Below are 22215 nucleotides of genomic sequence, written 5' to 3'. Positions count from 1 at the left end.
CAGGAGAAATACCTAGCTAAAGATAAACCCCTATACTTAGCTTTTGTGGACTTGGAGAAAGCCTTTGACAGGGTGCCCCAATCCCTTATCTGGTGGGCGATGCGGAAACTGGAGATTGACGAATGGTTAATAAGGGCTGTATTAGGATTGTCAATGAGTATAGTGAAGAATTCTGGGTAAAAGTAGGGGTCCACCATGGTTCAGCCCTCAGTCCCCTTTTAATCATCATAGTCCTTCAGGCAATAACAGAGGAATTCAAGACGGGTTGCCCCTGGGAGCTCCTCTATGCTGATGACCTGGCCCTCACAACAAAATCACTACCGGAACTAGAAAAGAAATTTTGTGTGTAGAAGCTAAGTTTGGAAACAAAAGGCCTTAGAATCAATGCAGCAAAGACCAAAGTTCTAGTAAGTAGGAAGGCGAACACATCATACACCGCCTCAGGTGGCCTTGCTCGATCTGTAGAAAAGGTGTAGGTAGAAACTCCATAAGATGTACCCAATGTAAGCTATGGACACATAAGAGGTGCAACAACATCAAAGGAAAATTTATCGAGAAGATAGCTTTCGTGTGCAGCAGATGCACAGGCCAATAGACACCACAGATACTCAGAAAACAGATTTGATCACATTCCAGGAGGAGAAACTAGAAGTAGTTGATAGTTTTCTGCTACCTAGGTGACCAAGTTAGTTGTGGGGGTGGATGCTCAGAGAGTGTTACCACTAGAATAAGAATAGCCTGGCCAAAGTTTAGAAACCTTCTTCCCCTACTGGCGACAGAGGGTCTCTCGCTCAGAGTGAAAGGTAGATTGTACGACGCATGTATGTGAACTGCAATGCTACATGGCAGTGAAACGTGGGCCGTGACTGCGGAGGATATGCGTAGGCTCGAAAGAAATGAAGCTACCATGATCCACTGGATGTGTAATGTCAGTGTGCATGCACGACAGTGTAAGTGCCCTGAGAGAAATGTTGAACATAAGAAGCATCGGATGTGGCATGCAGGAGAGGCATTTCTGTTGGTATGGTCATGTACTACAGATGGGTGCGGAGAGATGTGTGAGGAAGTGCCACCCCCAAACTGTTGAAGGAATCCAGGGTAGAGGTAGACCCAGGAAGACATGGGATGAGGTGGTCAAGCATGACCTTTGAACGTTGGGCCTCACAGAGGCCATGACAATAGACCGAGACCTCTGGAGATATGCTGTGACTGAGAAGACTCGACAAATGAAGTGAGTTCATGGCTCGCAGGATGGCCTGCTGTGCTTGAGGAGACCTATTGAGTCAAATACATCAACATCAAAATAAAAATCAAATGGATATTGTAGTTGTGATACCCATGGCGGTGGCATGTTGGGCCTCACAGAGGCAATGACGAATGACCGTGACCCCTGAGATATGCTGTGACTGCGAAAACCCAACAAATAAAGGTAGTTTATGGTTCGGAGGATGGCCTACTATGCTTACCTTGTGCTTGAGGACCTGCTGTGCTTGAGACCTATTGAGTTAAGTACATCTACATCAAAATAAAAATCAATGGAAATTGTAGAAGTGATACCTGTACCAGTAGCATGTAAAAAGCACCATCCGAACGTGGCCGATGCCAGCGCCGCCTTGACTGGCGTCCGTGCTGGTGACACGTAAAAAGCACCAACCAATCATGGCAGTCTACCGTCCTCCCCTGGTCTCTATGCCAGTGGCATGTAAAAAGCACCCACTACACTCACTGAGTGGTTGGCGTTAGGAAGGGCATCCAGCTGTAGAAACACTGCCATATGCAGCCTCCTGGCTTCCCAGACCCCAGTTGAACCCTCCGACCCACGCTAGCATGGAAATTGGATGTTAAACGATGATGATGATGTATGTATATCCATGTAACTCCTCTGCAGCAAGACATGGCATATCCATGTAATTCCTACAACAGTAATACACCTATATCTGTCCCCTCTGTACTTTAAATCTCACAACTGCTACAAAGCTACACTCTCCCAGTTGGTAGGGTATTTTGTGTTGCAAGGTACTTGTTGACCCTGTTAATGCTGTTGCCATGTAAAAAGCACTGGCGCTGGTGCCACATAAAATCACCAATACAATCTGTAAAGTGGTTGGCATCAGAAAAGCCATCAAGCTGCAGAAACCATACCAAAACAGACAGTGAACATTGTTGTGGCTTCTAGCCTTGTCAGTTCCTGTCAAACTTTCCAACATATGCCAGCATGGAAAACAGATGTTATGATGATGATGATGATGATATACTTAGATGTACATAAATATAAACATACACCACAGTAATTATCTTCTCTTTCTCTTATAAGCAAGGTTTTGTGTCATTCTGGATTGACTTCCCAGCAACATTGCTGAGAAGCTTCTTCTGGAGTCTCAGTATAGTTTCAGAAGTGGCAGAGTGATATTGGATAGGATTTTTGTTTTGCATCCTGTCAGGCAACTTCAAGAGAAATGCATTGAACAGAAGCTGGACTTGTATGAAGTCTCTGTTGATCTGAAGAAGACTTTTGATCCTGTAAATAGAAGTGCTTTATGGAATGTTCTGAATCTTCAGTGTCCTGTTAAGTGTGTTCCTCTGCTTAGATGTTTTCATGATAGAATTGAGAGTATGTGTTGAAATGGTGTTAAACAAAGCCATATATCTCTATATATAAAACTGAAATGCTTTTGGACCGCTTGGATCACTTTCAAGGCCACTACAACCCGTCGGATTGACACCAAAATTTACAGGGACATGTAAAATGAGGTGACGATGCCCGTGGGCTACCTTAGAAATCCCTATCTTAAAAGGTGTCGTTGCTAGGGCCAAACTCCACTTTGACAAGTCCACTCACATTCTTTTATGTATCTGTCTTCCTCACTCACGCTATTTCCTCCATTCCCCTCTAACTCCCCTTCACTTTCCCTTTATAAGTTCGTCAAACGGTGTTCTTTATCTCACTGTCTGCATTCATAGAGATAATTATCATTGCCACCAACAACACACAATCATGAGAACAAATATTATGAATCAGATATTCCTTGCGTTCATTTATATATGTGTGTTCTATATATAAATATGTATATATAATGTATATATACAAAGTGTATATATCTGTATTTATGTATATTAAACTTTTTAATACTTTTTCATAGTTATATATATTTTTAAACAAATTATAAATATAATTTAATAATTTTTATTTTAAATTTAAATAATTTAAATTTTTCAATTTTATATTTTATATATTTTATATATTATATTTTTATTTTTATGTTTTTGGTTTTTCAGTTTCATTTGCCTATTAGTGGTTTTATCTCTAATTTAATGTATACATATATATATATATATATATATATACTTTGTATATATAATGCGTGCACACACACACACACATATATACATATATATATATAATGTGTGCATTATGTGGTCGGTCGATTCAGCTGAAAATATGCACACCTATGTTAAAAGTGCTGGCAAGTTTGCATGACAACTATTTTTTTCCTCAAATGAAAGGCGTGACCTCTAGGACAAAATTCCTCATCTTATAAATTGTGGCCCCAGTAGACCCGAATGAAATCGGGTTATATTAACCAAAATGTGAAAAGGGGTTTAAATGGGGCTGGAAGGGGATTAAAATTTAAAGGAGCGGGTGTTTAGCAATTCTCTGTTACATCAAGCTAAAAAATTTGCGCCAGCCTTTTAATCGTCAATGTGTTGCCGTCCATGATGAAGAAGTTTTGAATGCTTGCCATCGTGAGTCTACTGTCGTGAGAAAGAATCACTTCAAAACTTGGTGTTTATGAATTTTCTTTTACATCAAGTTCAAAATTTTACGCCAGCCGTTAAACTGTCAATACATTGCTGTCCATCGTTAAGAAATGCCAGCCATGGTGACTCTACTATCCTCAGATTCTATCCCTTCAAACTTTGGTTTCCAATATTTTATTATTTTTATTCAGCTAGCAAGTTCGTCTGTCCTTTTTAAATGTTAGCGTTTTGCTGTCTGCCTTGAAGCAGACCTTTCCGTTGCCACTGCCTGATATTTATGATTGATCTTTCTAAATATTTTATTTCTCAACTTACTCAAGATCTTTTGTTGTTTATAAATGGGAGAGAGATAGATAAAGATAGAGAGTAAGAGAAAGCGAGGGAGAGTCCGAGAGAAGGGAAGAGTAAGAGAGTGGGGAAAGTGAGAGAGAAAGGAGAGAGAAACAAAGAGGGAGAATCATCATCATCATCATCATCATCATCGTTTAACGTCCATTTTCTGTACTAGCACGTGTTGGACAGTTTGACTGGGGTCTGGGAAGCCAGGAGGCTGCACCAGGCTCCAGTCTGATCTGGCAGTGTTTCTACAGGTGGATGACCTTCCTAACGCCAACCACTCTGTGAGTGTAGTGGGTGCTTTTTTCGTGCCGCCGGCACTGGTGCCAGGGGGGCTCGCAGCGGCAACGATCGGTTGGTGCCAGTCAAGGTGGCGCTGCAATCGGCCACGTTCGGATGGTGCTTTTTATGTGCTGAAAGGAAGCAACAGAAAGTAACAACCACACTCTTACCCGCGCGTAGACCGGGTCACCTTCAGCTAGTCTATATATAAAACTGAGAATGTATGTCTGTCTGTCTGTGTGAATCACTAAAACTTGAGAACTACACGACCAATTTCATTCAATTTTATACATGCGTTACTTGGGGTCCATGTAGTGTCATGGGCAAAAAAAAGTTTTTAAGTTCATGCCTAGGGCGAGCCCACAGCAATATCATATCTTCTCCACTATTTCAGTATTACGTGTTAAAAGTGAAACAAAAACATCTCTATTGTAATGTCAGATGCTTTCAGTTTAATATTGAAACTATTAAAGTGAAACTATTATATAACTCGACAGAGTGTACTTTGAGAGAAAAGTTGGACCTAAGAAGCATCAGTTGTGGTGTGCAAGAGAGACGTTTGCGCTGGTATGGTCATGTGGTGAGAATGGATGAAGGTAGTTGTGTGAAAAAGTGCCACACCCTAGCAGTTGAGGGAACCTGTGGAAGAGGTAGACCCAGGAAAACCTGGGACGAGGTGGTGAAGCATGACCTTTGAACTTTAGGTCTCACCGAGGAAATGACTAGAGGCCGAGACCATTGGAATTATGCTGTGCGTGAGAAGACCCGGCAGGATAAGTGAGGCCATAATCCCGTGGCCTCTACCTAGGATATAGCCAGCCCACTTATGCATTCCTTTCCTTCTTGGGACACAAAACTCCACTTGTGAAGACCTGTTGAGGCAAGTGAAAATCAAAATTGTAATCTATCAACATCAGTGGAATTTGTAGCTGTGATACCAGTGCCGGTGGCACGTAAGAGAACAATCGGAACGTGGCTGTAGCCAGTGCCGCCCTGAATGGCTTCCGTGCCAGTGGCATGTAAAAAGCACCATCTGATCGTGGCTGTTTGCCAGCCTCGTCTGGCACCTGTACCGGTGGCTTGTAAAAAGCACCCACTACACTCACGGAGTGGTTGGCGTTAGGAAGGGCATCCAGCTGTAGAAACACTGCCAGATGAGACTGGAGCCAGATGCAGCCTCCTGGCTTCCCAGACCCCAGTTGAACCCTCCGACCCACGCTAGCATGGAAATTGGATGTTAAACGATGATGATGATGTATGGCAGTCTACCGTCCTCCCCTGGTCTCTATGCCAGTGGCATGAAAAAAGCACCCACTACACTCACTGAGTGGTTGGCGTTAGGAAGGGCATCCAGCTGTAGAAACACTGCCAGATCAGACTGGGCCTGGTGCAGCCTTCTGGCTTCCCAGACCCCAGTTGAACCGTCCAACCCATGCTAACATGGAAAGCGGACGTTAAACGATGATGATGATGACGAACCATTAAGAGTGGACATCTATTTTGCTAGAAGATCCGCTATGGTCTTATATGCTACACCGCTGGTTTTCAATTCATATTAATCAAATTAATATTCAATTTTTCACCCTTATTATTTTAAATTCAAATTTATATGTGTATATATATTATATATATATATATAGATGTATACATATAGATGTATATATATAGATGTATATATATAGATGTGTATATATAGATGTGTATGTATATGGCTGTATATATGTATATATATATATATATATATATATGTATATATATATAAGTGTATCAGACTGCCAGAAGGGAAGCTAGGAGACAGGTCTATCTAGCCAGAGGGGAAGCAGATAAAAGAAAATTTGCCAATGTCCTGCGCCGTGAGGATGAAAGACTTGAGGTATTTCGTGTTGCAAGACAGTGTGTGAGAGAGAATCGAGATGTGGTAGGAGAGAAATGTGTTCGCATGGAGGATGGTTCACTTGCGCTAAATGAGGATGCAAAGAGAGAAGCTTGGAGACGCCACTATGAAAGGTTGCTGAATGAGGAAAATGAATGGGATAAAGAGAGTCTGCCGAATGTTGACCCAACAGAGGGACCAGCTATCCGAGTTGATAGTTCCGTGGTAGCTAAGGCAATTAGAAGCATGAAGACAGGGAAAGCCCCAGGCCCATCAGGAATTACTGCAGAGATGCTCAAAATATCTGGTAGTGTCGGCTATAGCATAGTCACCCGTATAGTTAACCAGGTGATACACGAAGGAGTCATACCCAATGACTGGTGTAGCAGCATAATAGTCAACTGCTACAAAGGTAAAGGCGACGCCCTAGATACAAATAACTACAGGGGCATCAAGCTGTTGGATCAGGTAATGAAGGTTACGGAGAGGGTTATAGCCCAGTTAATTAGAGAGAGAGTTAGCTTAGATGATATGCAGTTTGGGTTCGTGCCAGGGAAAAGTACTACTGATGCTATATTCCTGGTAAGACAGCTGCAGGAGAAATACCTAGCCAAAGGTAAGCCCTTGTACCTGGCTTTTGTTGACTTAGAGAAAGCCTTTGACAGGGTCCCCCGATCCCTTATCTGGTGGTCAATGAGGAAACTAGGGATAGATGAATGGTTAGTGAGAGCTGTGCGAGCCATGTACAGAGACACAGCTAGTAAGGTGAGGGTTGGCAACGAGTACAGTGAAGAATTCCGGGTAGAGGTTGGGGTCCACCAAGGTTCAGTCCTCAGCCCCCTCCTATTTATCATAGTCCTCCAGGCAATAATGGAAGAATTTAAGACAGGATGCCCCTGGGAGCTCCTATATGCTGATGACCTTGCTCTAATTGCTGAGTCACTATCAGAACTGGAGGAGAAATTTCAGGTGTGGAAACAAGGATTAGAATCGAAGGGCCTTAGAATCAACCTAGCCAAAACCAAAGTCCTAATAAGTAGGAAGGTGGACCAACCACAAACGACTTCAGGTAGATGGCCCTGCTCGATCTGTAAAAAGGTGTAGGTAGAAACTCTATAAGGTGCACCAAATGTAAGCTATGGACACATAAGAGGTGCAGCAATGTCAAAGTAAGGCTAACTAAGAAAATAGTTTTTGTCTGTGGCAGATGCTCAGGAGAAATAAACACTGGAAATGTGCAGAGACCAACTTCTACCACGTTCCAGGGAGACAAACTAGAAGTAGTTGATAGCTTCCGCTACCTAGGAGACCAAGTCAGTAGCGGGGGTGGGTGTGCTGAAAGTGTAACTGCTAGAGTAAGAATAGCCTGGGCAAAGTTTAGAGAGCTCTTACCCCTGCTGGTGACAAAAGGCCTCTCGCTAAGAGTAAAAGGCAGACTATATGATGCGTGTGTACGTACAGCTATGCTACATGGTAGTGAAACATGGGCCGTGACAGCTGAGGATATGCGTAAGCTTGCAAGAAATGAAGCCAGTATGCTCCGATGGATGTGTAATGTCAGCGTTCATAATCGTCAGAGTGTAAGTACTTTGAGAGAAAAGTTGAACCTAAGAAGTGTCAGTTGTGGTGTGCAAGAGAGACGGCTGCGCTGGTATGGTCATGTGACGAGAATGGCTGAAGATAGTTGTGTGCAAAAGTGCTACACCCTAGCAGTTGAGGGAACCTGTGGAAGAGGTAGACCCAGGAAAACCTGGGACGAGGTGGTGAAGCACGACCTTCGAACTTTAGGTCTCACCAAGGAAATGACTGAAGACCGAGTCCTATGGAAGTGTGCTGTGCATGAGAGGACCCGGCAGGACTAGTCAGGCCATATCCCGTGGCCCCTACCTGGGACGTAGTCGATCCACCTGTGCATACCTTCCTTCTTGTGACACTTGTGAAGACCTGCTGAGGCAAGTGAAAATCAATCAAAATAGATGAACATCAATGGAATTTGTATCTTTGTGGTACCAGTGCCTGTGGCACACAAGAAAACCATCCGAACGTGGCCGTAGCCAGTACCGCATCGACTGGCCTCCGTGCTGTGGGAACATGGTGGCACATAAAAACACCATCCGAAGACCCGGCAAGACTAGTCAGGTCATAACCCGTGGGCCCTACCTGGGACGTAGTCAGTCCACCTGTACATACCTTCCTTCTTGTGACACTTGTGAAGACCTGCTGAGGCAAGTGAAAATCAAATCAAATCAAAACAAATCAAAATAGATGAACATCAATGGAATTTGTATCCTTGTGGTACCAGCGCCGGTGGCACACAAGAATCCATCCGAACGTGGCCGTAGTCAGTACCACTTGTGGTACCAGTGCGGTGGCACACAAGAATCCATCCGAACGTGGCCGTAGTCAGTACCGCATCACTCGCCATCGTGCTGTGGGCACATAACAAACACCATCCGGTCGTGGCCGTTCACCAGCCTCATCTAGCACCTGTGTCGGTGGCACATAAAAAGTAGTCAGTACCGCTTGTGGTACCAGTGCCGGTGGCACACAAGAATCCATCCGAACATGGCCGTAGTCAGTACCGCATCACTGGCCATCATGCTGTGGGCACATAACAAACACCATCCGGTCGTGGCCGTTCGCCAGCCTCATCTAGCACCTGTGTCGGTGGCACATAAAAACACCTTCCGAAGACCCGGCAAGACTAGTCAGGCCATAAACCATGGTCCCTACCTGGGACGTAGTCAGTCCACCTGTGCATACCTTCCTCCTTGTGATACTTGTGAAGGCCTGTTGAGGCAAGTGAAAATCAAAATCAAAATCAAATCAAAACAAATCAAAATAGATGAACATCAATGGAATTTGTATCTTTGTGGTACCAGTGCCGGTGGCACACAAGAGAAGACCATCCGAAAGTGGCCGTAGCCAGTACCGCATCGACTGGCCTCCGTGCTGTGGGCACATGACAAACACCATCCGATCGTGGCCGTTCGCCAGCCTCATCTAGCACCTGTGTCGGTGGCACATAAAAACACCATCCGAAGACCCGGCAAGACTAGTCAGGCCATAACCCATGGCCCCTACCTGGGACGTAGTCAGTCCACCTGTGCATACCTTCCTTCTTGTGACACTTGTGAAGACCTGTTGAGGCAAGTGAAAATCAAATCAAAACAAATCAAAATAGATGAACATCAATGGAATCTGTATCTTTGTGGTACCAGTGCCGGTGGCACACACTTTGTGGTACCAGTGCCGGTGGCACACAAGAGAACCATCCGAACGTAGCCAGTTCCACATCGACCGGCCTCCGTGCTGTGGGCACGTAACAAACACCATCCGATCATGGCCGTTCGCCAGCCTCATCTAGCACCTGTGTCGGTGGCACATAAAAACACCTTCCGAAGACCCGGCAAGACTAGTCAGTCCACCTGTGCATATCTTCCTTCTTTTGACACTTGTGAAGACCGGTTGAGGCAAGTGAAAATCAAATCAAAATCAAAATAGACAAAATAGATGAACATCAATGGAATTTGTATCTTGTGGTACCAGTGCCTGTGGCACACAAGAATCCATCAGTGCCGTAGTCAGTGCGGTGGGCACATGACAAACACCATCCGATCGTGGCCGTTCGCCAGCCTCATCTAGCACCTGTGTCGGTGGCACATAAAAACACCATCCGAAGACCCGGCAAGACTAGTCAGGCCATAACCCATGGCCCCTACCTGGGACGTAGTCAGTCCACCTGTGCATACCTTCCTTCTTGTGACACTTGTGAAGACCTGTTGAGGCAAGTGAAAATCAAATCAAAACAAATCAAAATAGATGAACATCAATGGAATTTGTATCTTTGTGGTACCAGTGCCGGTGGCACGTGGCACATAAGAAAACCATCCGAACGTGGCCGTAGCCAGTACCGCATCGACTGGCCTCCATGCTGTGGGCACGTAACAAGCACCATCCGATCGAGGCCGTTTTGCCAGCCTCATCTGGCACCTGTGTCGGTGGCACATAAAAACACCATCCGAGCGTGGCCGTCTGCCAGCCTCGTCTGGCACCTGTGTCGGTGGCACATAAAAACACCATCCGAGCGTGGCCGTCTGCCAGCCTCGTCTGGCACCTGTGTCGGTGGCACATAAAAAACACCATCCGAGCGTGGCTGTCTGCCAGCCTCGTCTGGCACCTGTGTCGGTGGCACATAAAAACACCATCCGAGCGTGGCTGTTTGCCAGCCTCGTCTGGCACCTGTGTCGGTGGCACATAAAATCACCCACTACACTCTCGGAGTGGTTGGCGTTAGGAAGGGCATCCAGCTGTAGAAACACTGCCAGATCTGACTGGACTGGTGCAGCTTTCGGGCTCCCCAGACCCCAGTTGAACCGTCCAACCCATGCTAGCATGGAAAGCGGACGTTAAATGATGATGATGATGATGATGATATATATATATATACATATATATATATATATATATATATATATATATATATATATATATATATATATATATATATCTCTCTCTATATAAACGGCAGTTTGTCTGTGCGTGTTTCTGTGTGTCTGTTTTCTCGTACCCTCACCCTGACCACGGCTTTCAACCGATTCTGATGAAACTTGACACACACATAGCCCAATGTCATAATTCAAAACTAACGCAGCGAAAATTTTGAAAAGTTCCCCCAGTTCTGAAAAAAATCGATAAATTCGACATGGGGTCGAGAATAAAAAAAAACAACCACAGACTGTCTAGGGGACGCAACTCAACCTTTTATTACTCTCAAAAAAAAAATTTACCATCATTTTTTTTCCATTTTTTGCTATTTTTTGGCTATAACTCTCTAAAAATGCTTTATAGTTATTTCCCTTACAAACCTGAGCAACGCCGGGCGATACTGCTAGTATATATATATAGATGTGTATTTATACATGTATATGTATTGCTGTATATGTATACATCTATATGTATAGCTGTATATGTATAGATGTATTTCTATAGATATAGATGTACATGTAATATATACACATATATACATGCATACATATACACACACACACACAGAGGCACACATACATAGGTGCAGGTGTGGCTGTGTGGTAACAAACTTGGTTCCAAAACACATGGTCCTCAGTCTCAGTCCCACTGTGTGGTTACTTAGCATGTGTCTTCTGCTATAGCCTCAGACCAACCAAAGCCTTGTCAGTGGATTTTGTAGACAGAAACTGAATAAATCAATTGTATATATATATATGTATGTATATATGTAAGTCTATGTGTGTGTCTTTGTGTTTCTCCCTCATCACTGCTTCACAACTGGTGTTCGTTTATTTATATCCCCATAACTTACTGGTTTCTTAAGAAGAAACTGATAGAATAAGTACCAGGCTTATCAAAATAAAAAAAAAGCACAAGGCAGTGTCTCTTATTTTTGTTTGGCCACTCAGTTGTATCTATCAATTATCTTTTGTGTGTGTGTGTATATACATACACACACACACACACACACACACATATATATATATATATATATATATATTGATATGCATTTCGTAGACAGGAACTGAAGCAAATCAATCGTATATATATGTATGTATATATGTAAGTGTATATGTGTCTTTGTCTCTGTGTTTTGCCCTCATCACTGCTTCACAACTGCTGTTCATTTATTTACATCCTCATAACTTACTGGTTTCACAAGAAGAAATTAATAGAATAATATAATATTTTTTTTTGCCCACTCAATTGTATCTATCAATTATCTTTGTATGTATGTGTGTATCTATATCTATCTATCTTTCCATCTATCTATCTATATATCTATCTATCTATCTATCTCTATCTCTCTCTCTCTCTCTCTTTCTCTCTCTCTCTCTCTCTCTTTCTCTCTCTCTCTCTCTCTCTTCTCTCTCTCTCTATATATATATATATATATATATATATATATATATATATATATAACACCCTAATGTGGGCCTGAACTCCCAAATTTTAGTTATTTCTTTTATGTTCCAAAACTAGGTCAAAAGTACTGAATGGATCTTTATGAAATTTGAAAATTATATTCTATGCATAAGGGCCATAACCCCCATGACAATTCATATATTTTTGCTGTTGATGAAATTTTAACCATAGATATTAGACACAAATGAAGTAATATTTATAAAATTTCATCATCTTATAAGTTAGAAAGACCCTTCCATGGGGACTTAACATCACAATTTTGTCATTTTATCTAAGCAAAAATGAATACAGTTGTGCTCTTGGAAGCTGTAGGTTACTCAAGCATAAAAGATGAGCATTATTTGTAATTCAATGGTACAACAGTGCAACAGTTTGCTTTGACATACACTTACATTGTGATTTCTGCAATGTGGTGCATAAATTGTCAAGTAAATGAGAGGCATCTTTGCCTCCACTGATTCAGTTGCAAAGTGTTGAGTAAAGTTATTTCATTGCAGACCTCCTTTCAGTCTTTTTATTATCACTGGGTCACACATAGTCCCCAGATTGTACCATTGATTTCAAGGCCTTCCCAGGTGAGTGACTGATTATTCAAAGACATTTATAGATTGTAAATTTACACTGTCCAGTTACATATCAGTATAGTGGTCATTTGCAAACTCCAGGGGTGACACTTTCAATTCTCCTTAGGCCTCACGTCACACAGTTGTTAATGTTGATTTCAGTTGGGTCACGTCCTTCCAATTGCTATACATTCGTAATGTATCTTACGGCTGTGCCTGTCACCTAGATGGTGAGGAATCCTACATTGGGAGTGGTAACGACTAAGGTAGGGTAGCTGACTGCTTATTGTGATCATTCATCTTTTCGTTTCCTGTAGCTTTGCTCTTTTTTACAAACCCAGTGAACATATATTTCTTAATTCAAAGAAATTCAAACAATAGATATAAGACCCAAGTTAAAAAGATTCTCAACAATTCAACTTCTCTGGTTGACATTAAGATGCCCACCCCCAACAGGGGCCTTAACTCTCACATTTTAGAGCTCCATGACCATCATGTTTCAGGAGCAAAATCCTTTTAACAGGTTCAATAAGACTGGAATTTTGGAATATGCGCATAAAAATCTGTAGTATGGGATACATGTGACACGATTACAATTTTTTAGGGTGTGTAAAGAGGGAAATAACCCTCATCTGCAATTTTGATAAAATTCGAAACATAGGTATTCCAGTTCATTACAGAAAATATAACAGAAAAGTCTAATTCTTCAATTGAATGTAACACGGGCAACGCTAGTATATATATATATATATATATATACACACACCAACTTCATTTGCCTTGTATTTTCTTTGGTGTTCTCGATGGATTTTGAGAAGTGCTTACATGGATTCTATATGGGATACTGAACAATGGGGATGATGTTGCTGCCAAAAAAAAGGCATCCTTATATGTAAATTCTTGTATAGTGATGACTTTCATATTTATCTTGATGCTCACTCCCAGAATGATAGGCAGCATCTTATGGACTCCTTTTCAACAGCATGCAATGCATTGAGCCTAACAACCAGCCTACAAAAGACAGTCATAATATACCAATCTGCACAAGGTAAAGCCTACTCTTGTGTTTATCTATATGGACAGAAATTGTTGCTTGTGGAAAAATTTTTGTATTTAGACAGTACTGTGAAAATGACGAATATTCTTGATAATGAAATTTCCCTCCATATCAAGAAAGCCTGTGATGCATTTGGAAAATTTGTTAGAAGTTTAGGGTCTTGGTATGGAATTTCAGTTGTGACAAAATCAAAAGTCTGCAATACTTGTAATGTTGTTTTTATTGCGATCGTCTTGTCAGATCTTTGTTATTTACTAGAAACATATGAATAGGCTGTCATCTACTAAATGCTCAGTAACAAACATAAGTGACAAATTCCTTGAATTCAATAAGCCTAGTTTCTAGCTATAGTTTCTAGTAGTTGAAGATTATGATGCAGTGGTTATATGGTCAAGATGGAAGACGGTTGGATTCCTTAGCAATTTATATGTTGTAAGTTTGGTCAGGGTAAAAGACCAGCACACAATCTTAAATGAAATAAGAACTGCATCAAGAATATATTGGAAAAGATTAAAATGTTGGAAAATGGAAGAGACATCATTCTAGATCATTCATTATAGATAAAATCAGTGCATCATCACTGGAAGGAATTTGAATGAAATTGTACTGAGCATGAAAATCTCAAGAGAGATGTTCATAAGGGTCTTGATGTTAATCTGCCTGAGAATGTTGGTTTAACATGTAACAAATGTGGTTGTTTCTAAGACAGACATACCATAGAAGTCACCAGAGAAGCCACACACACACAGAGGAACATTATTAACTATACATTGTGCAGCATCTCTTCTTGCAGTGAATGTGGAAAAGAATGTGCATCAGGAGACAGAGTGAAATGCCATGACAATTCACCAAAGCAATACTATAACACCATCATTGGTGCCCATCATTGTGATATATCAAAAGCCACATCAATGTTGCTTATGTTCAAAAGAACTATCAAGTAGTGGCATTATTTGAAATGAAGTTGCAACTATTATATATTTGTGTGTGTGTGTGAGTGTGTGTGAGAGAGAGAGAGAGAGAGAGAGAGAGAGAAGAAAAAATATTACTATACTGCTGAGTATTGTGCCTTATTTTATGAAAATTACAAAATGGTTTTTACCTTCAAAAGAGAAATGCAAGTTGTACATATATGTGTTCATATACAAGCACATATGTCATTATAGTATATTCTACATATACTCAGTACTATATACTGTGTATTGGTATGTATGTATGTATGTATGTATGTTGTGCTGCTGGACTTGGTGTTCTGGATATGGTGCTGAGGAGGGAGCAGTAACTTCCTGAAGTATGTATACACCCATTACCTGTTTTTCTGTCTTCGTTTGCATTGTTTACATGAATATGTTCATGTGAAAAGTGTTGTAACTTTCAGTACTGGCTCTAGAGTCTGACTTGTTGAAAATCTGTGTTTATTTCTCACAAAAAGCTTTTCATATCCTCTCTTAATTATTGTCTGGATGGTGTTTGTATTTTCTTTCTAAAGTTGGGATCCTTCATTTGCTTGCAATGTGCCCACCCTTCCAGCCCCACTATCTATACCCACTCTACTCATTCCCATCCCCAACACCTATACCCTTTCACCACCCACTATACCTACACCCTTTACTCGTTCTGAAAACCTATCTTCTGTACCAGAATCTCTCTTAACAACCCTTCTGTTGCTCTTCCCTCCTTTTTTCTCTCTCAGTAGTGTCTCACCTCTGTTACTGTAATATGAATGCTATAGCTTGTATGCTTTGCACCAAAATGTAACTGAAGAGAACCTATCAATTAACTAATCAACTAATAAATTTTGATTTATCTTAGTATTAAGTAGGATTGTAAAGCACACTCACCTCCAGTAGATGCAGCAAATGTGACATGAATGAATAATGGTTGATTAACTGTGAGGACAACTGACATGTGTGTTACTGGCAAATGCTTGTTGAAAGTTTCTTTTTAGATGCTGTATGCTGTCACCCATCCCTGTTCCCTCCTACCTCCGATTTCACTTCCTTACAGTTGGCACTGTCACTGTAGGCACATTGAAAGGTAGGTCTGGTGAGATAGTTGAGATGTCTCAGTGGAAGTGTGCCAATATGTGTTGTATTCAAGAAGAAGGGTGGAGGGGAGCTTCATCCAGGTTCCTCACAGGCAAAGAACATAAGTATAAAATCTTCTAGGAAGACAATAATGGTGGGGTAGGTGGTGTTAGCATACTTTTATTTAATAAATTGGTGGATAAGGTAATTGAGGTACTCAGACTGTGAGAGAGGATATTTAAGCTTAGATTAGTTACACAAGGTAGTACAGCAACAATTATTTCCACCTGTGCTCCTCAACCATATCTACCAAATGAACAAGAGGATCGATTTTGCAGACTGCTTCAAGGACAAATGCCAGTGACCTTATTTTCATGACTGGTGACTTCAGTGGACATGTTGGACAGCATCCAGTTGGCTTCGGTGGTGTACATGGTGTACCTTCTGGGGTGAGAAATCTACCCCTTATCATAGGTTAGTCATTAGTGACCTCAGACTTCAGGCTAGAAGAATTCCAAGAAGCAGACCAGTCTAGAAAAGAAGGATTTGGAAGCTTAAGGATCAGTGATTTAAAGACACTTTAAATGAAGCATTTGATGAAGAAAGGTTACAGAAATGTAACCTAGAGGACAACTTGGAGTTTCTACAGGTTAATTTAGTGAGAGCCACTGATCAAATTTGTGCCTGGTGCAAAGTCCCAACTAGATGTAGGGACATGGTTGTAGGACAGTGTAGTAGACAGGGCCATTAGACAAAGAAACAGGCCTGGAAGAATTGGAAGAGTAGTGGCATCAGAGAACTACATTAGATAGACTGAACGGAATTAAATTTTGTTCGATTATTATTGTAAAAATATTGATTTCTATATTTGTTATTTGATAATTATAAGTTACGATATGTATATTTATTTCATCATCATCATCGTTTAACGTCCGCTTTCCATGCTAGCATGGGTTGGACGATTTGACTGAGGACTGGTGAACCAGATGGATGCACGAGGCTCGAATCTGATCTGGCAGAATTTCTACAGCTGGATGCTCTTCCTAACGCCAACCACTCCAAGAGTGTAGTGGGTGTTTTTATGTGCCACAAGCAAGAGGGCCAGTCAGGCAGTACTGGCAACGGCCATGCTCAAATGGTGTTTTTACATACCACCTGCACAGGAGCCAGTCCAGTGTCACTGGCAATGACATTGCTCGAATGTTCTTTTATGTGCCACTGGCACAAGTGCCAGTAAGGTGACGCTGGTAACGATCACGCTCAAATGGTACTTTTTACATGCCCCTTGCATGGAAGTCAGTTAGCTGCTCTGGCAATGATCATGCTCGGATGGGGCTCTTAGCGCTCCACTAGCATGGATGCCAGTTATCGAATTTGATTTTGATTTCACTTGCCTCAACAGGTCTTCGCAAGCAGAGATTAGTGTTCAGAGAAGGAAAAGGTACGCAGAAGTGGGCTGGTTACACCCCTGGCACAGGCAAACGAGGTTATGGTCTCATTTGGCTTGCCGGGTCTTCTCAAGCACAGCATATTTCCTAAGGTCTTGGTCACTAGTCATTGCCTCGGTGAAGCCTAAAGTTCAAAGGTCGTGCTTCACCACTTCATCCCAGGTCTTCCTAGGTCTGCCTCTTCCACAGGTTCACTCAACAACGAGGGTGTGGCACTTTTTCACACAGCTATCATCATCCATTCTCACCACATGACTATACCAGCACAGTTGTCTCTCTTGCACTTTAGATCTGATGCTTCTTAGGTCCAACTTTTCTCTCAAGGTACTTAAACTCTGTCAAGTATGCACACTGACATTACACATCCATCAGAACATACTGGCTTCATTCTTTGCGAGCTTACTCATGTCCTCAGCAGTCACGGCCCATGTTTCTCTGCCATGTAGCATGGCTGTCTGTACACATGCATCATACTGTCTACCTTTTACTCTGAATGTAAGAGCTCTCTGAACTTTGCCCAGGCTATTCTTATTCTAGCAGCTACACTTTCAGCACACCCTCCTCCGCAACTGACTTGGTCACCTAGGTAATGGAAGCTATCAACTACTAGTTTTTCTCCCTGGAACATGGTGGAAGTTGTTCTCTGCACATTTTCAGTGTTTATTGCTCCTGAGCATCTGCCACATACAAAAACTATCTTCCCAGTTAGCCTTCCTTTGATATTGCTGCACCTCTTATGTGTCCATAGTTTACACTGGGTTCATCTTATAGAGTATCTACCTATGCCTTTTCTACAGATCGAGCAAAGCCATCTACCTGAAGGGATTTGTGATTTGTCTGCCCCCCCTTATTAGGAATTTTGGTTTTAGCTAGGTTGACTCTAGTTTTGATAGTGACTCAGCAATTAGGGCAAGGTCATCAGCATAGGGGAGCTCCCAGGGGCATCCTGTCTTGAATTCGTCTGTTATTGCCTGGAGGACTATGATAAATAGGAGGAGACTGAGGACTGAACCTTGGTGGGCCTGTACCTTTATCTGGAATTCGTCACTGTATTCATTGCCAACCCTCACCTTACTGACAGCGTCCCTGTACTTAGATTGCACAGCTCTTACTAACCATTCATCTATCCCTAGTTTCCTCATTGGCCACCAGATAAGGGATCAGGAAAACCCTGTTAAAGGCTTTCTCCATGTCAACGAAAGGCAGGTACAGAGGTTTATCTTTGGCTAAGTATTTCTCCTGCAGCTGTCTCACCACAAATATAGCATCAGAGGTGCTTTTTCCTGGCATGAACCCAAACTGTGACCCTCTCTGTGACCTTCATTACCTGATCCAACAGCTTGATATCTCTGTAATTATTTGTATCTAAAGCATCACCTTTACCTTTGTAGCAGTTGACTATAGTGCTGCTACACCAGTCATTGGGTATGACTCCTTCATGTATTACCTGGTTAACTATACAGGTGGCTAGGCTATAGCCAACACTGCCAGATATTTTGAGCATTTCTGCAGTGATTCCTGATGGGCCGGTGGGTTTTCCCTGTCTTCATACTCTTAATTGCTTTATCTACCAATGTACTGTCAACTCGGATTGCTGGTCCCTCTGTTGGGTTGACATTCGGCAAACTCTATTTCTCTCATTCATTTTCTTTATTGAGCAACCTTTCATAGTGGCGTCTCTTTGCAGCCTAGTTTAGTGCAAGTGAACCATTATCCATGCAGACACATTTCTCTCCTACCACTTCACGATTCTGTCTCACACACTGTCTTGCAACACGAAATATCTCAAGTCGTTGGTCCTTACGGTGCAGAACATTGGCAAATTTTTCCTTATCCGCTTCCCCTCTAGCTAAATAAATCTGTCTCCTAGCTTCCCAGTCTGATACAATTCCCTGTTACCACCATTCTTCTAGTCCTTCCTTCCAAGCCTGTTTCTTTTGTCTAACAGCCCTGTCAACAACATTGTTCCACCACCATGTTATTTTGGATCAAGAGGGAACTTTGCACCAGCCACAGATCTGGTCAGTGGCCCTCAGCAGGTCCCATAGAAACCTCCAGTTGTCTTCTGTGAAGCTATATCCCCTTCTATTTCGTCAAAGGCTTCAAGTAATATGTCTTATTTTTATTATTGTCATTATCTTGTGAATGATAATCTTAACGTATTACATAAATTTACATTGGGAAATAGTTTTGTAAGACAAAATCTTATTGAATGGGTAGGAATTTTTATTTGTTATGTAATATTGCATTTAAGTAAATACTTTTAATAATAATAGGAACTTTGAATAATTCTATTAATGAGTGTAACATTAAATCTATATATAAATTTATTATATAAGTTTAACTAATTTCATCATCAACATCATTATCGTTTAACATCCGTTTTAAACGATGATGATGATGATGATGATGAAATTAGTTAAACTTATATAATAAATTTATATATAGATTTAATGTTACACTCATTAATAGAATTATTCAAAGTTTGTGTGTATATATTTGAACCATTTTTCTATTTTTAATTATTGTAGTTATAGTTTGTAGTAGTATTATGTATATAAGTTAGAATGAAGTTTTTTAGTATATATTACATAATTAGAATAAGATTTCCCACTGATATTGACGTTAGAGAAGCGAACGAAGTTGACTCTCAACATAAAATCTCGGACATAACCTTCACTGCCACTGACATCATAGCAGCAATAAATGAGGTCAAATACTACTCTGCTGTAGGCCCTGATAGATTCCCCGCTAGTCTCCTGAAGGAATGTAGACACCAACTTGCAGTCCCTCTGACCAACCTCTGGAGAAATTCGTTAGATGCAGGTTATATACCGAAACAGTTTCTATCCCAGTCAATCATCCCGGTTTTCAAACAGGGAAACAGATCCCTCGCACTCAACTATCGTCCAATCTCACTCACCTCTCACATCATCAAAGTGTTTGAAAGAGTGTTAAGATCAAGGATGGCTGACTTCCTGGAGACCCAGAAACTCCTAAATGCAAATCAGCATGGCTTTCGCTGTGGCAGGGACTGTCTAACACAGCTCTTACACCACATTGAAGATGTACTCAAAGCCTTGGGAACAGGTTCGAACTCTGATGTCATATATCTTGACTTCAGTAAAGCGTTCGACAGGGTAGACCATAATATCCTACTCTCAAAATTGGCAAATGTTGGAATCCGTGGAAAAGTTCTACACTGGATCAAGTATTTCCTGGCGAATAGAACACGACATGTTGTAGTTGATGGAGTCCACTCAAGCCCAGCAAAAGTCACCAGCGGTGTCCCCCAGGGAACTGTCTTGGGTCCGCTACTCTTCATAATCTACATAAACGACCTTTCCAGTGTCGTACATTACTGCAAAGTGAAAATATTTGCTGATGACACCAAGCTCCAGCAAATCGTCAATGAAGAAGCAGACCGAACTCAACTCCAGTCTGATCTATATGCTGTGAGTCAATGGGCAGACAGAAACAAAATGCAACTGAACGAGGGAAAATTTGAGCTGATGCATTTTGGAAGAAATTCCTCACTAAAACAGCCATACTCTCTTCCTTCAGGGGAACCGCTCACAGCCTCTAACAACATCAGAGACCTAGGTGTAATTGTTGATGACGATCTCAGTTGGAGTGCACACATCAACAAGAAGGTCGATATAGCTCGTAGGATGAGTTCCTGGATCTTAAGAACTTTCCGGTCCAGAGAACAAGGTGTCATCATACCACTCTTCTCCTTTGTACGGCCACACCTCGAATACTGCTGCCCACTGTGGTCTCCCCATACAAGACAAAACATCTCGAGGATTGAATCACCCCAGAGAGCACTCACTAAACGAATTGAAGGCATGGCTGCTCTCGATTATTGGGATCGCCTTAAAGCCTTGAAACTCTACTCTCTCCAGCGTCGCCATGAGCGGTACATCATTTGTACGATGTGGAGAATATACCGCCAACTTTGCCCAAACGACCTTCAAGGTTCATCCAAGACTGGGACCACGGATCATACGTCCCCTGCCCAATTCAAGATCACAGCATACTTATACACTACAACATAATTTCTTTTCCTCAACAGGCCCTGCCCTTTTTAACATTGTCCCGAAAGAGATCAAAGAGGAACAGGATCCCATCAACTTTAAACGGAGTCTGGATAGATTCCTTCAAAGAATACCAGATAAGCCACCCATAATTGGATACAACTCACCCAACAAAAACTCACTACTTGAATGGACCATAAGCAAAACTTGACTTAAACAGGATTCAAATAATCCTATCAGGTGGTGCTATTAAGTTAGACATGGCCTGGACCAATCATTGGTCGAAACACATCTAAGTTTATCTAAGTTTAAGTTTATATAAATAATTTAATGGATATAGATTAAATTATTGTATTTTAGCTTCACTTAATGTATATTATGTATTTTATATATATATCTCTATATATATAAAACTGAGAATGTGTGTCTGTCTGTCTGTGTGTTTCCCTAAAACTTGAGAACTACACAACCAATTTCATTCAAATTTTACACATGCTTTACTTAGAGTCTGGGGAGTATCATCAGCAAAAAATATTTTTTACTTCATGCCTAGGGTGAGCCCACAGTAATATCATATCTTCTCCACTACGATTCCCTAAAACTTGAGAACTACACAACCAATTTCATTCAAATTTTACACATGCCTTACTTAGGGTCCATGTAGTTTCATGGACAAAAAAAATGTTCAACTTCTTGCCTAGAGCAAGCCCATAGCTATATCATATCTTGTCCACTATTTCAGTATTATGTGTTAAAAGTGAAACAAAAACATTTCTCTATTTTATGTCAGATGCTTTCACTTTAACAATAAAAATAATAATAACAATTGAATTATATGTAGTAAGTAGTAATTAAAATCAAACTAAAGTATAATATAA

The 22215-nt window shown here is 41.4% G+C and overlaps 1 protein-coding gene across 1 annotated transcript in view; it reads left to right on the top strand.

The window, feature by feature from the left end:
• The window catches only part of LOC118761523, a 47095-nt gene that overhangs the window by 2797 nt on the left and 22083 nt on the right, over positions 1-22215 (top strand). The window contains exon 3 of the mRNA XM_036499530.1: positions 13714-13816. Within this exon, the coding sequence (XP_036355423.1) occupies positions 13714-13816 (103 nt within the window). The remainder of the gene's footprint in view (positions 1-13713; positions 13817-22215) is intronic.

The sequence above is a fragment of the Octopus sinensis genome, unplaced genomic scaffold, assembly GCF_006345805.1.
Source record: "Octopus sinensis unplaced genomic scaffold, ASM634580v1 Contig14648, whole genome shotgun sequence".
NCBI classification, from domain to species: Eukaryota; Metazoa; Mollusca; class Cephalopoda; order Octopoda; family Octopodidae; genus Octopus; species Octopus sinensis.
This window is presented reverse-complemented; position numbering and strand designations above follow the sequence as displayed.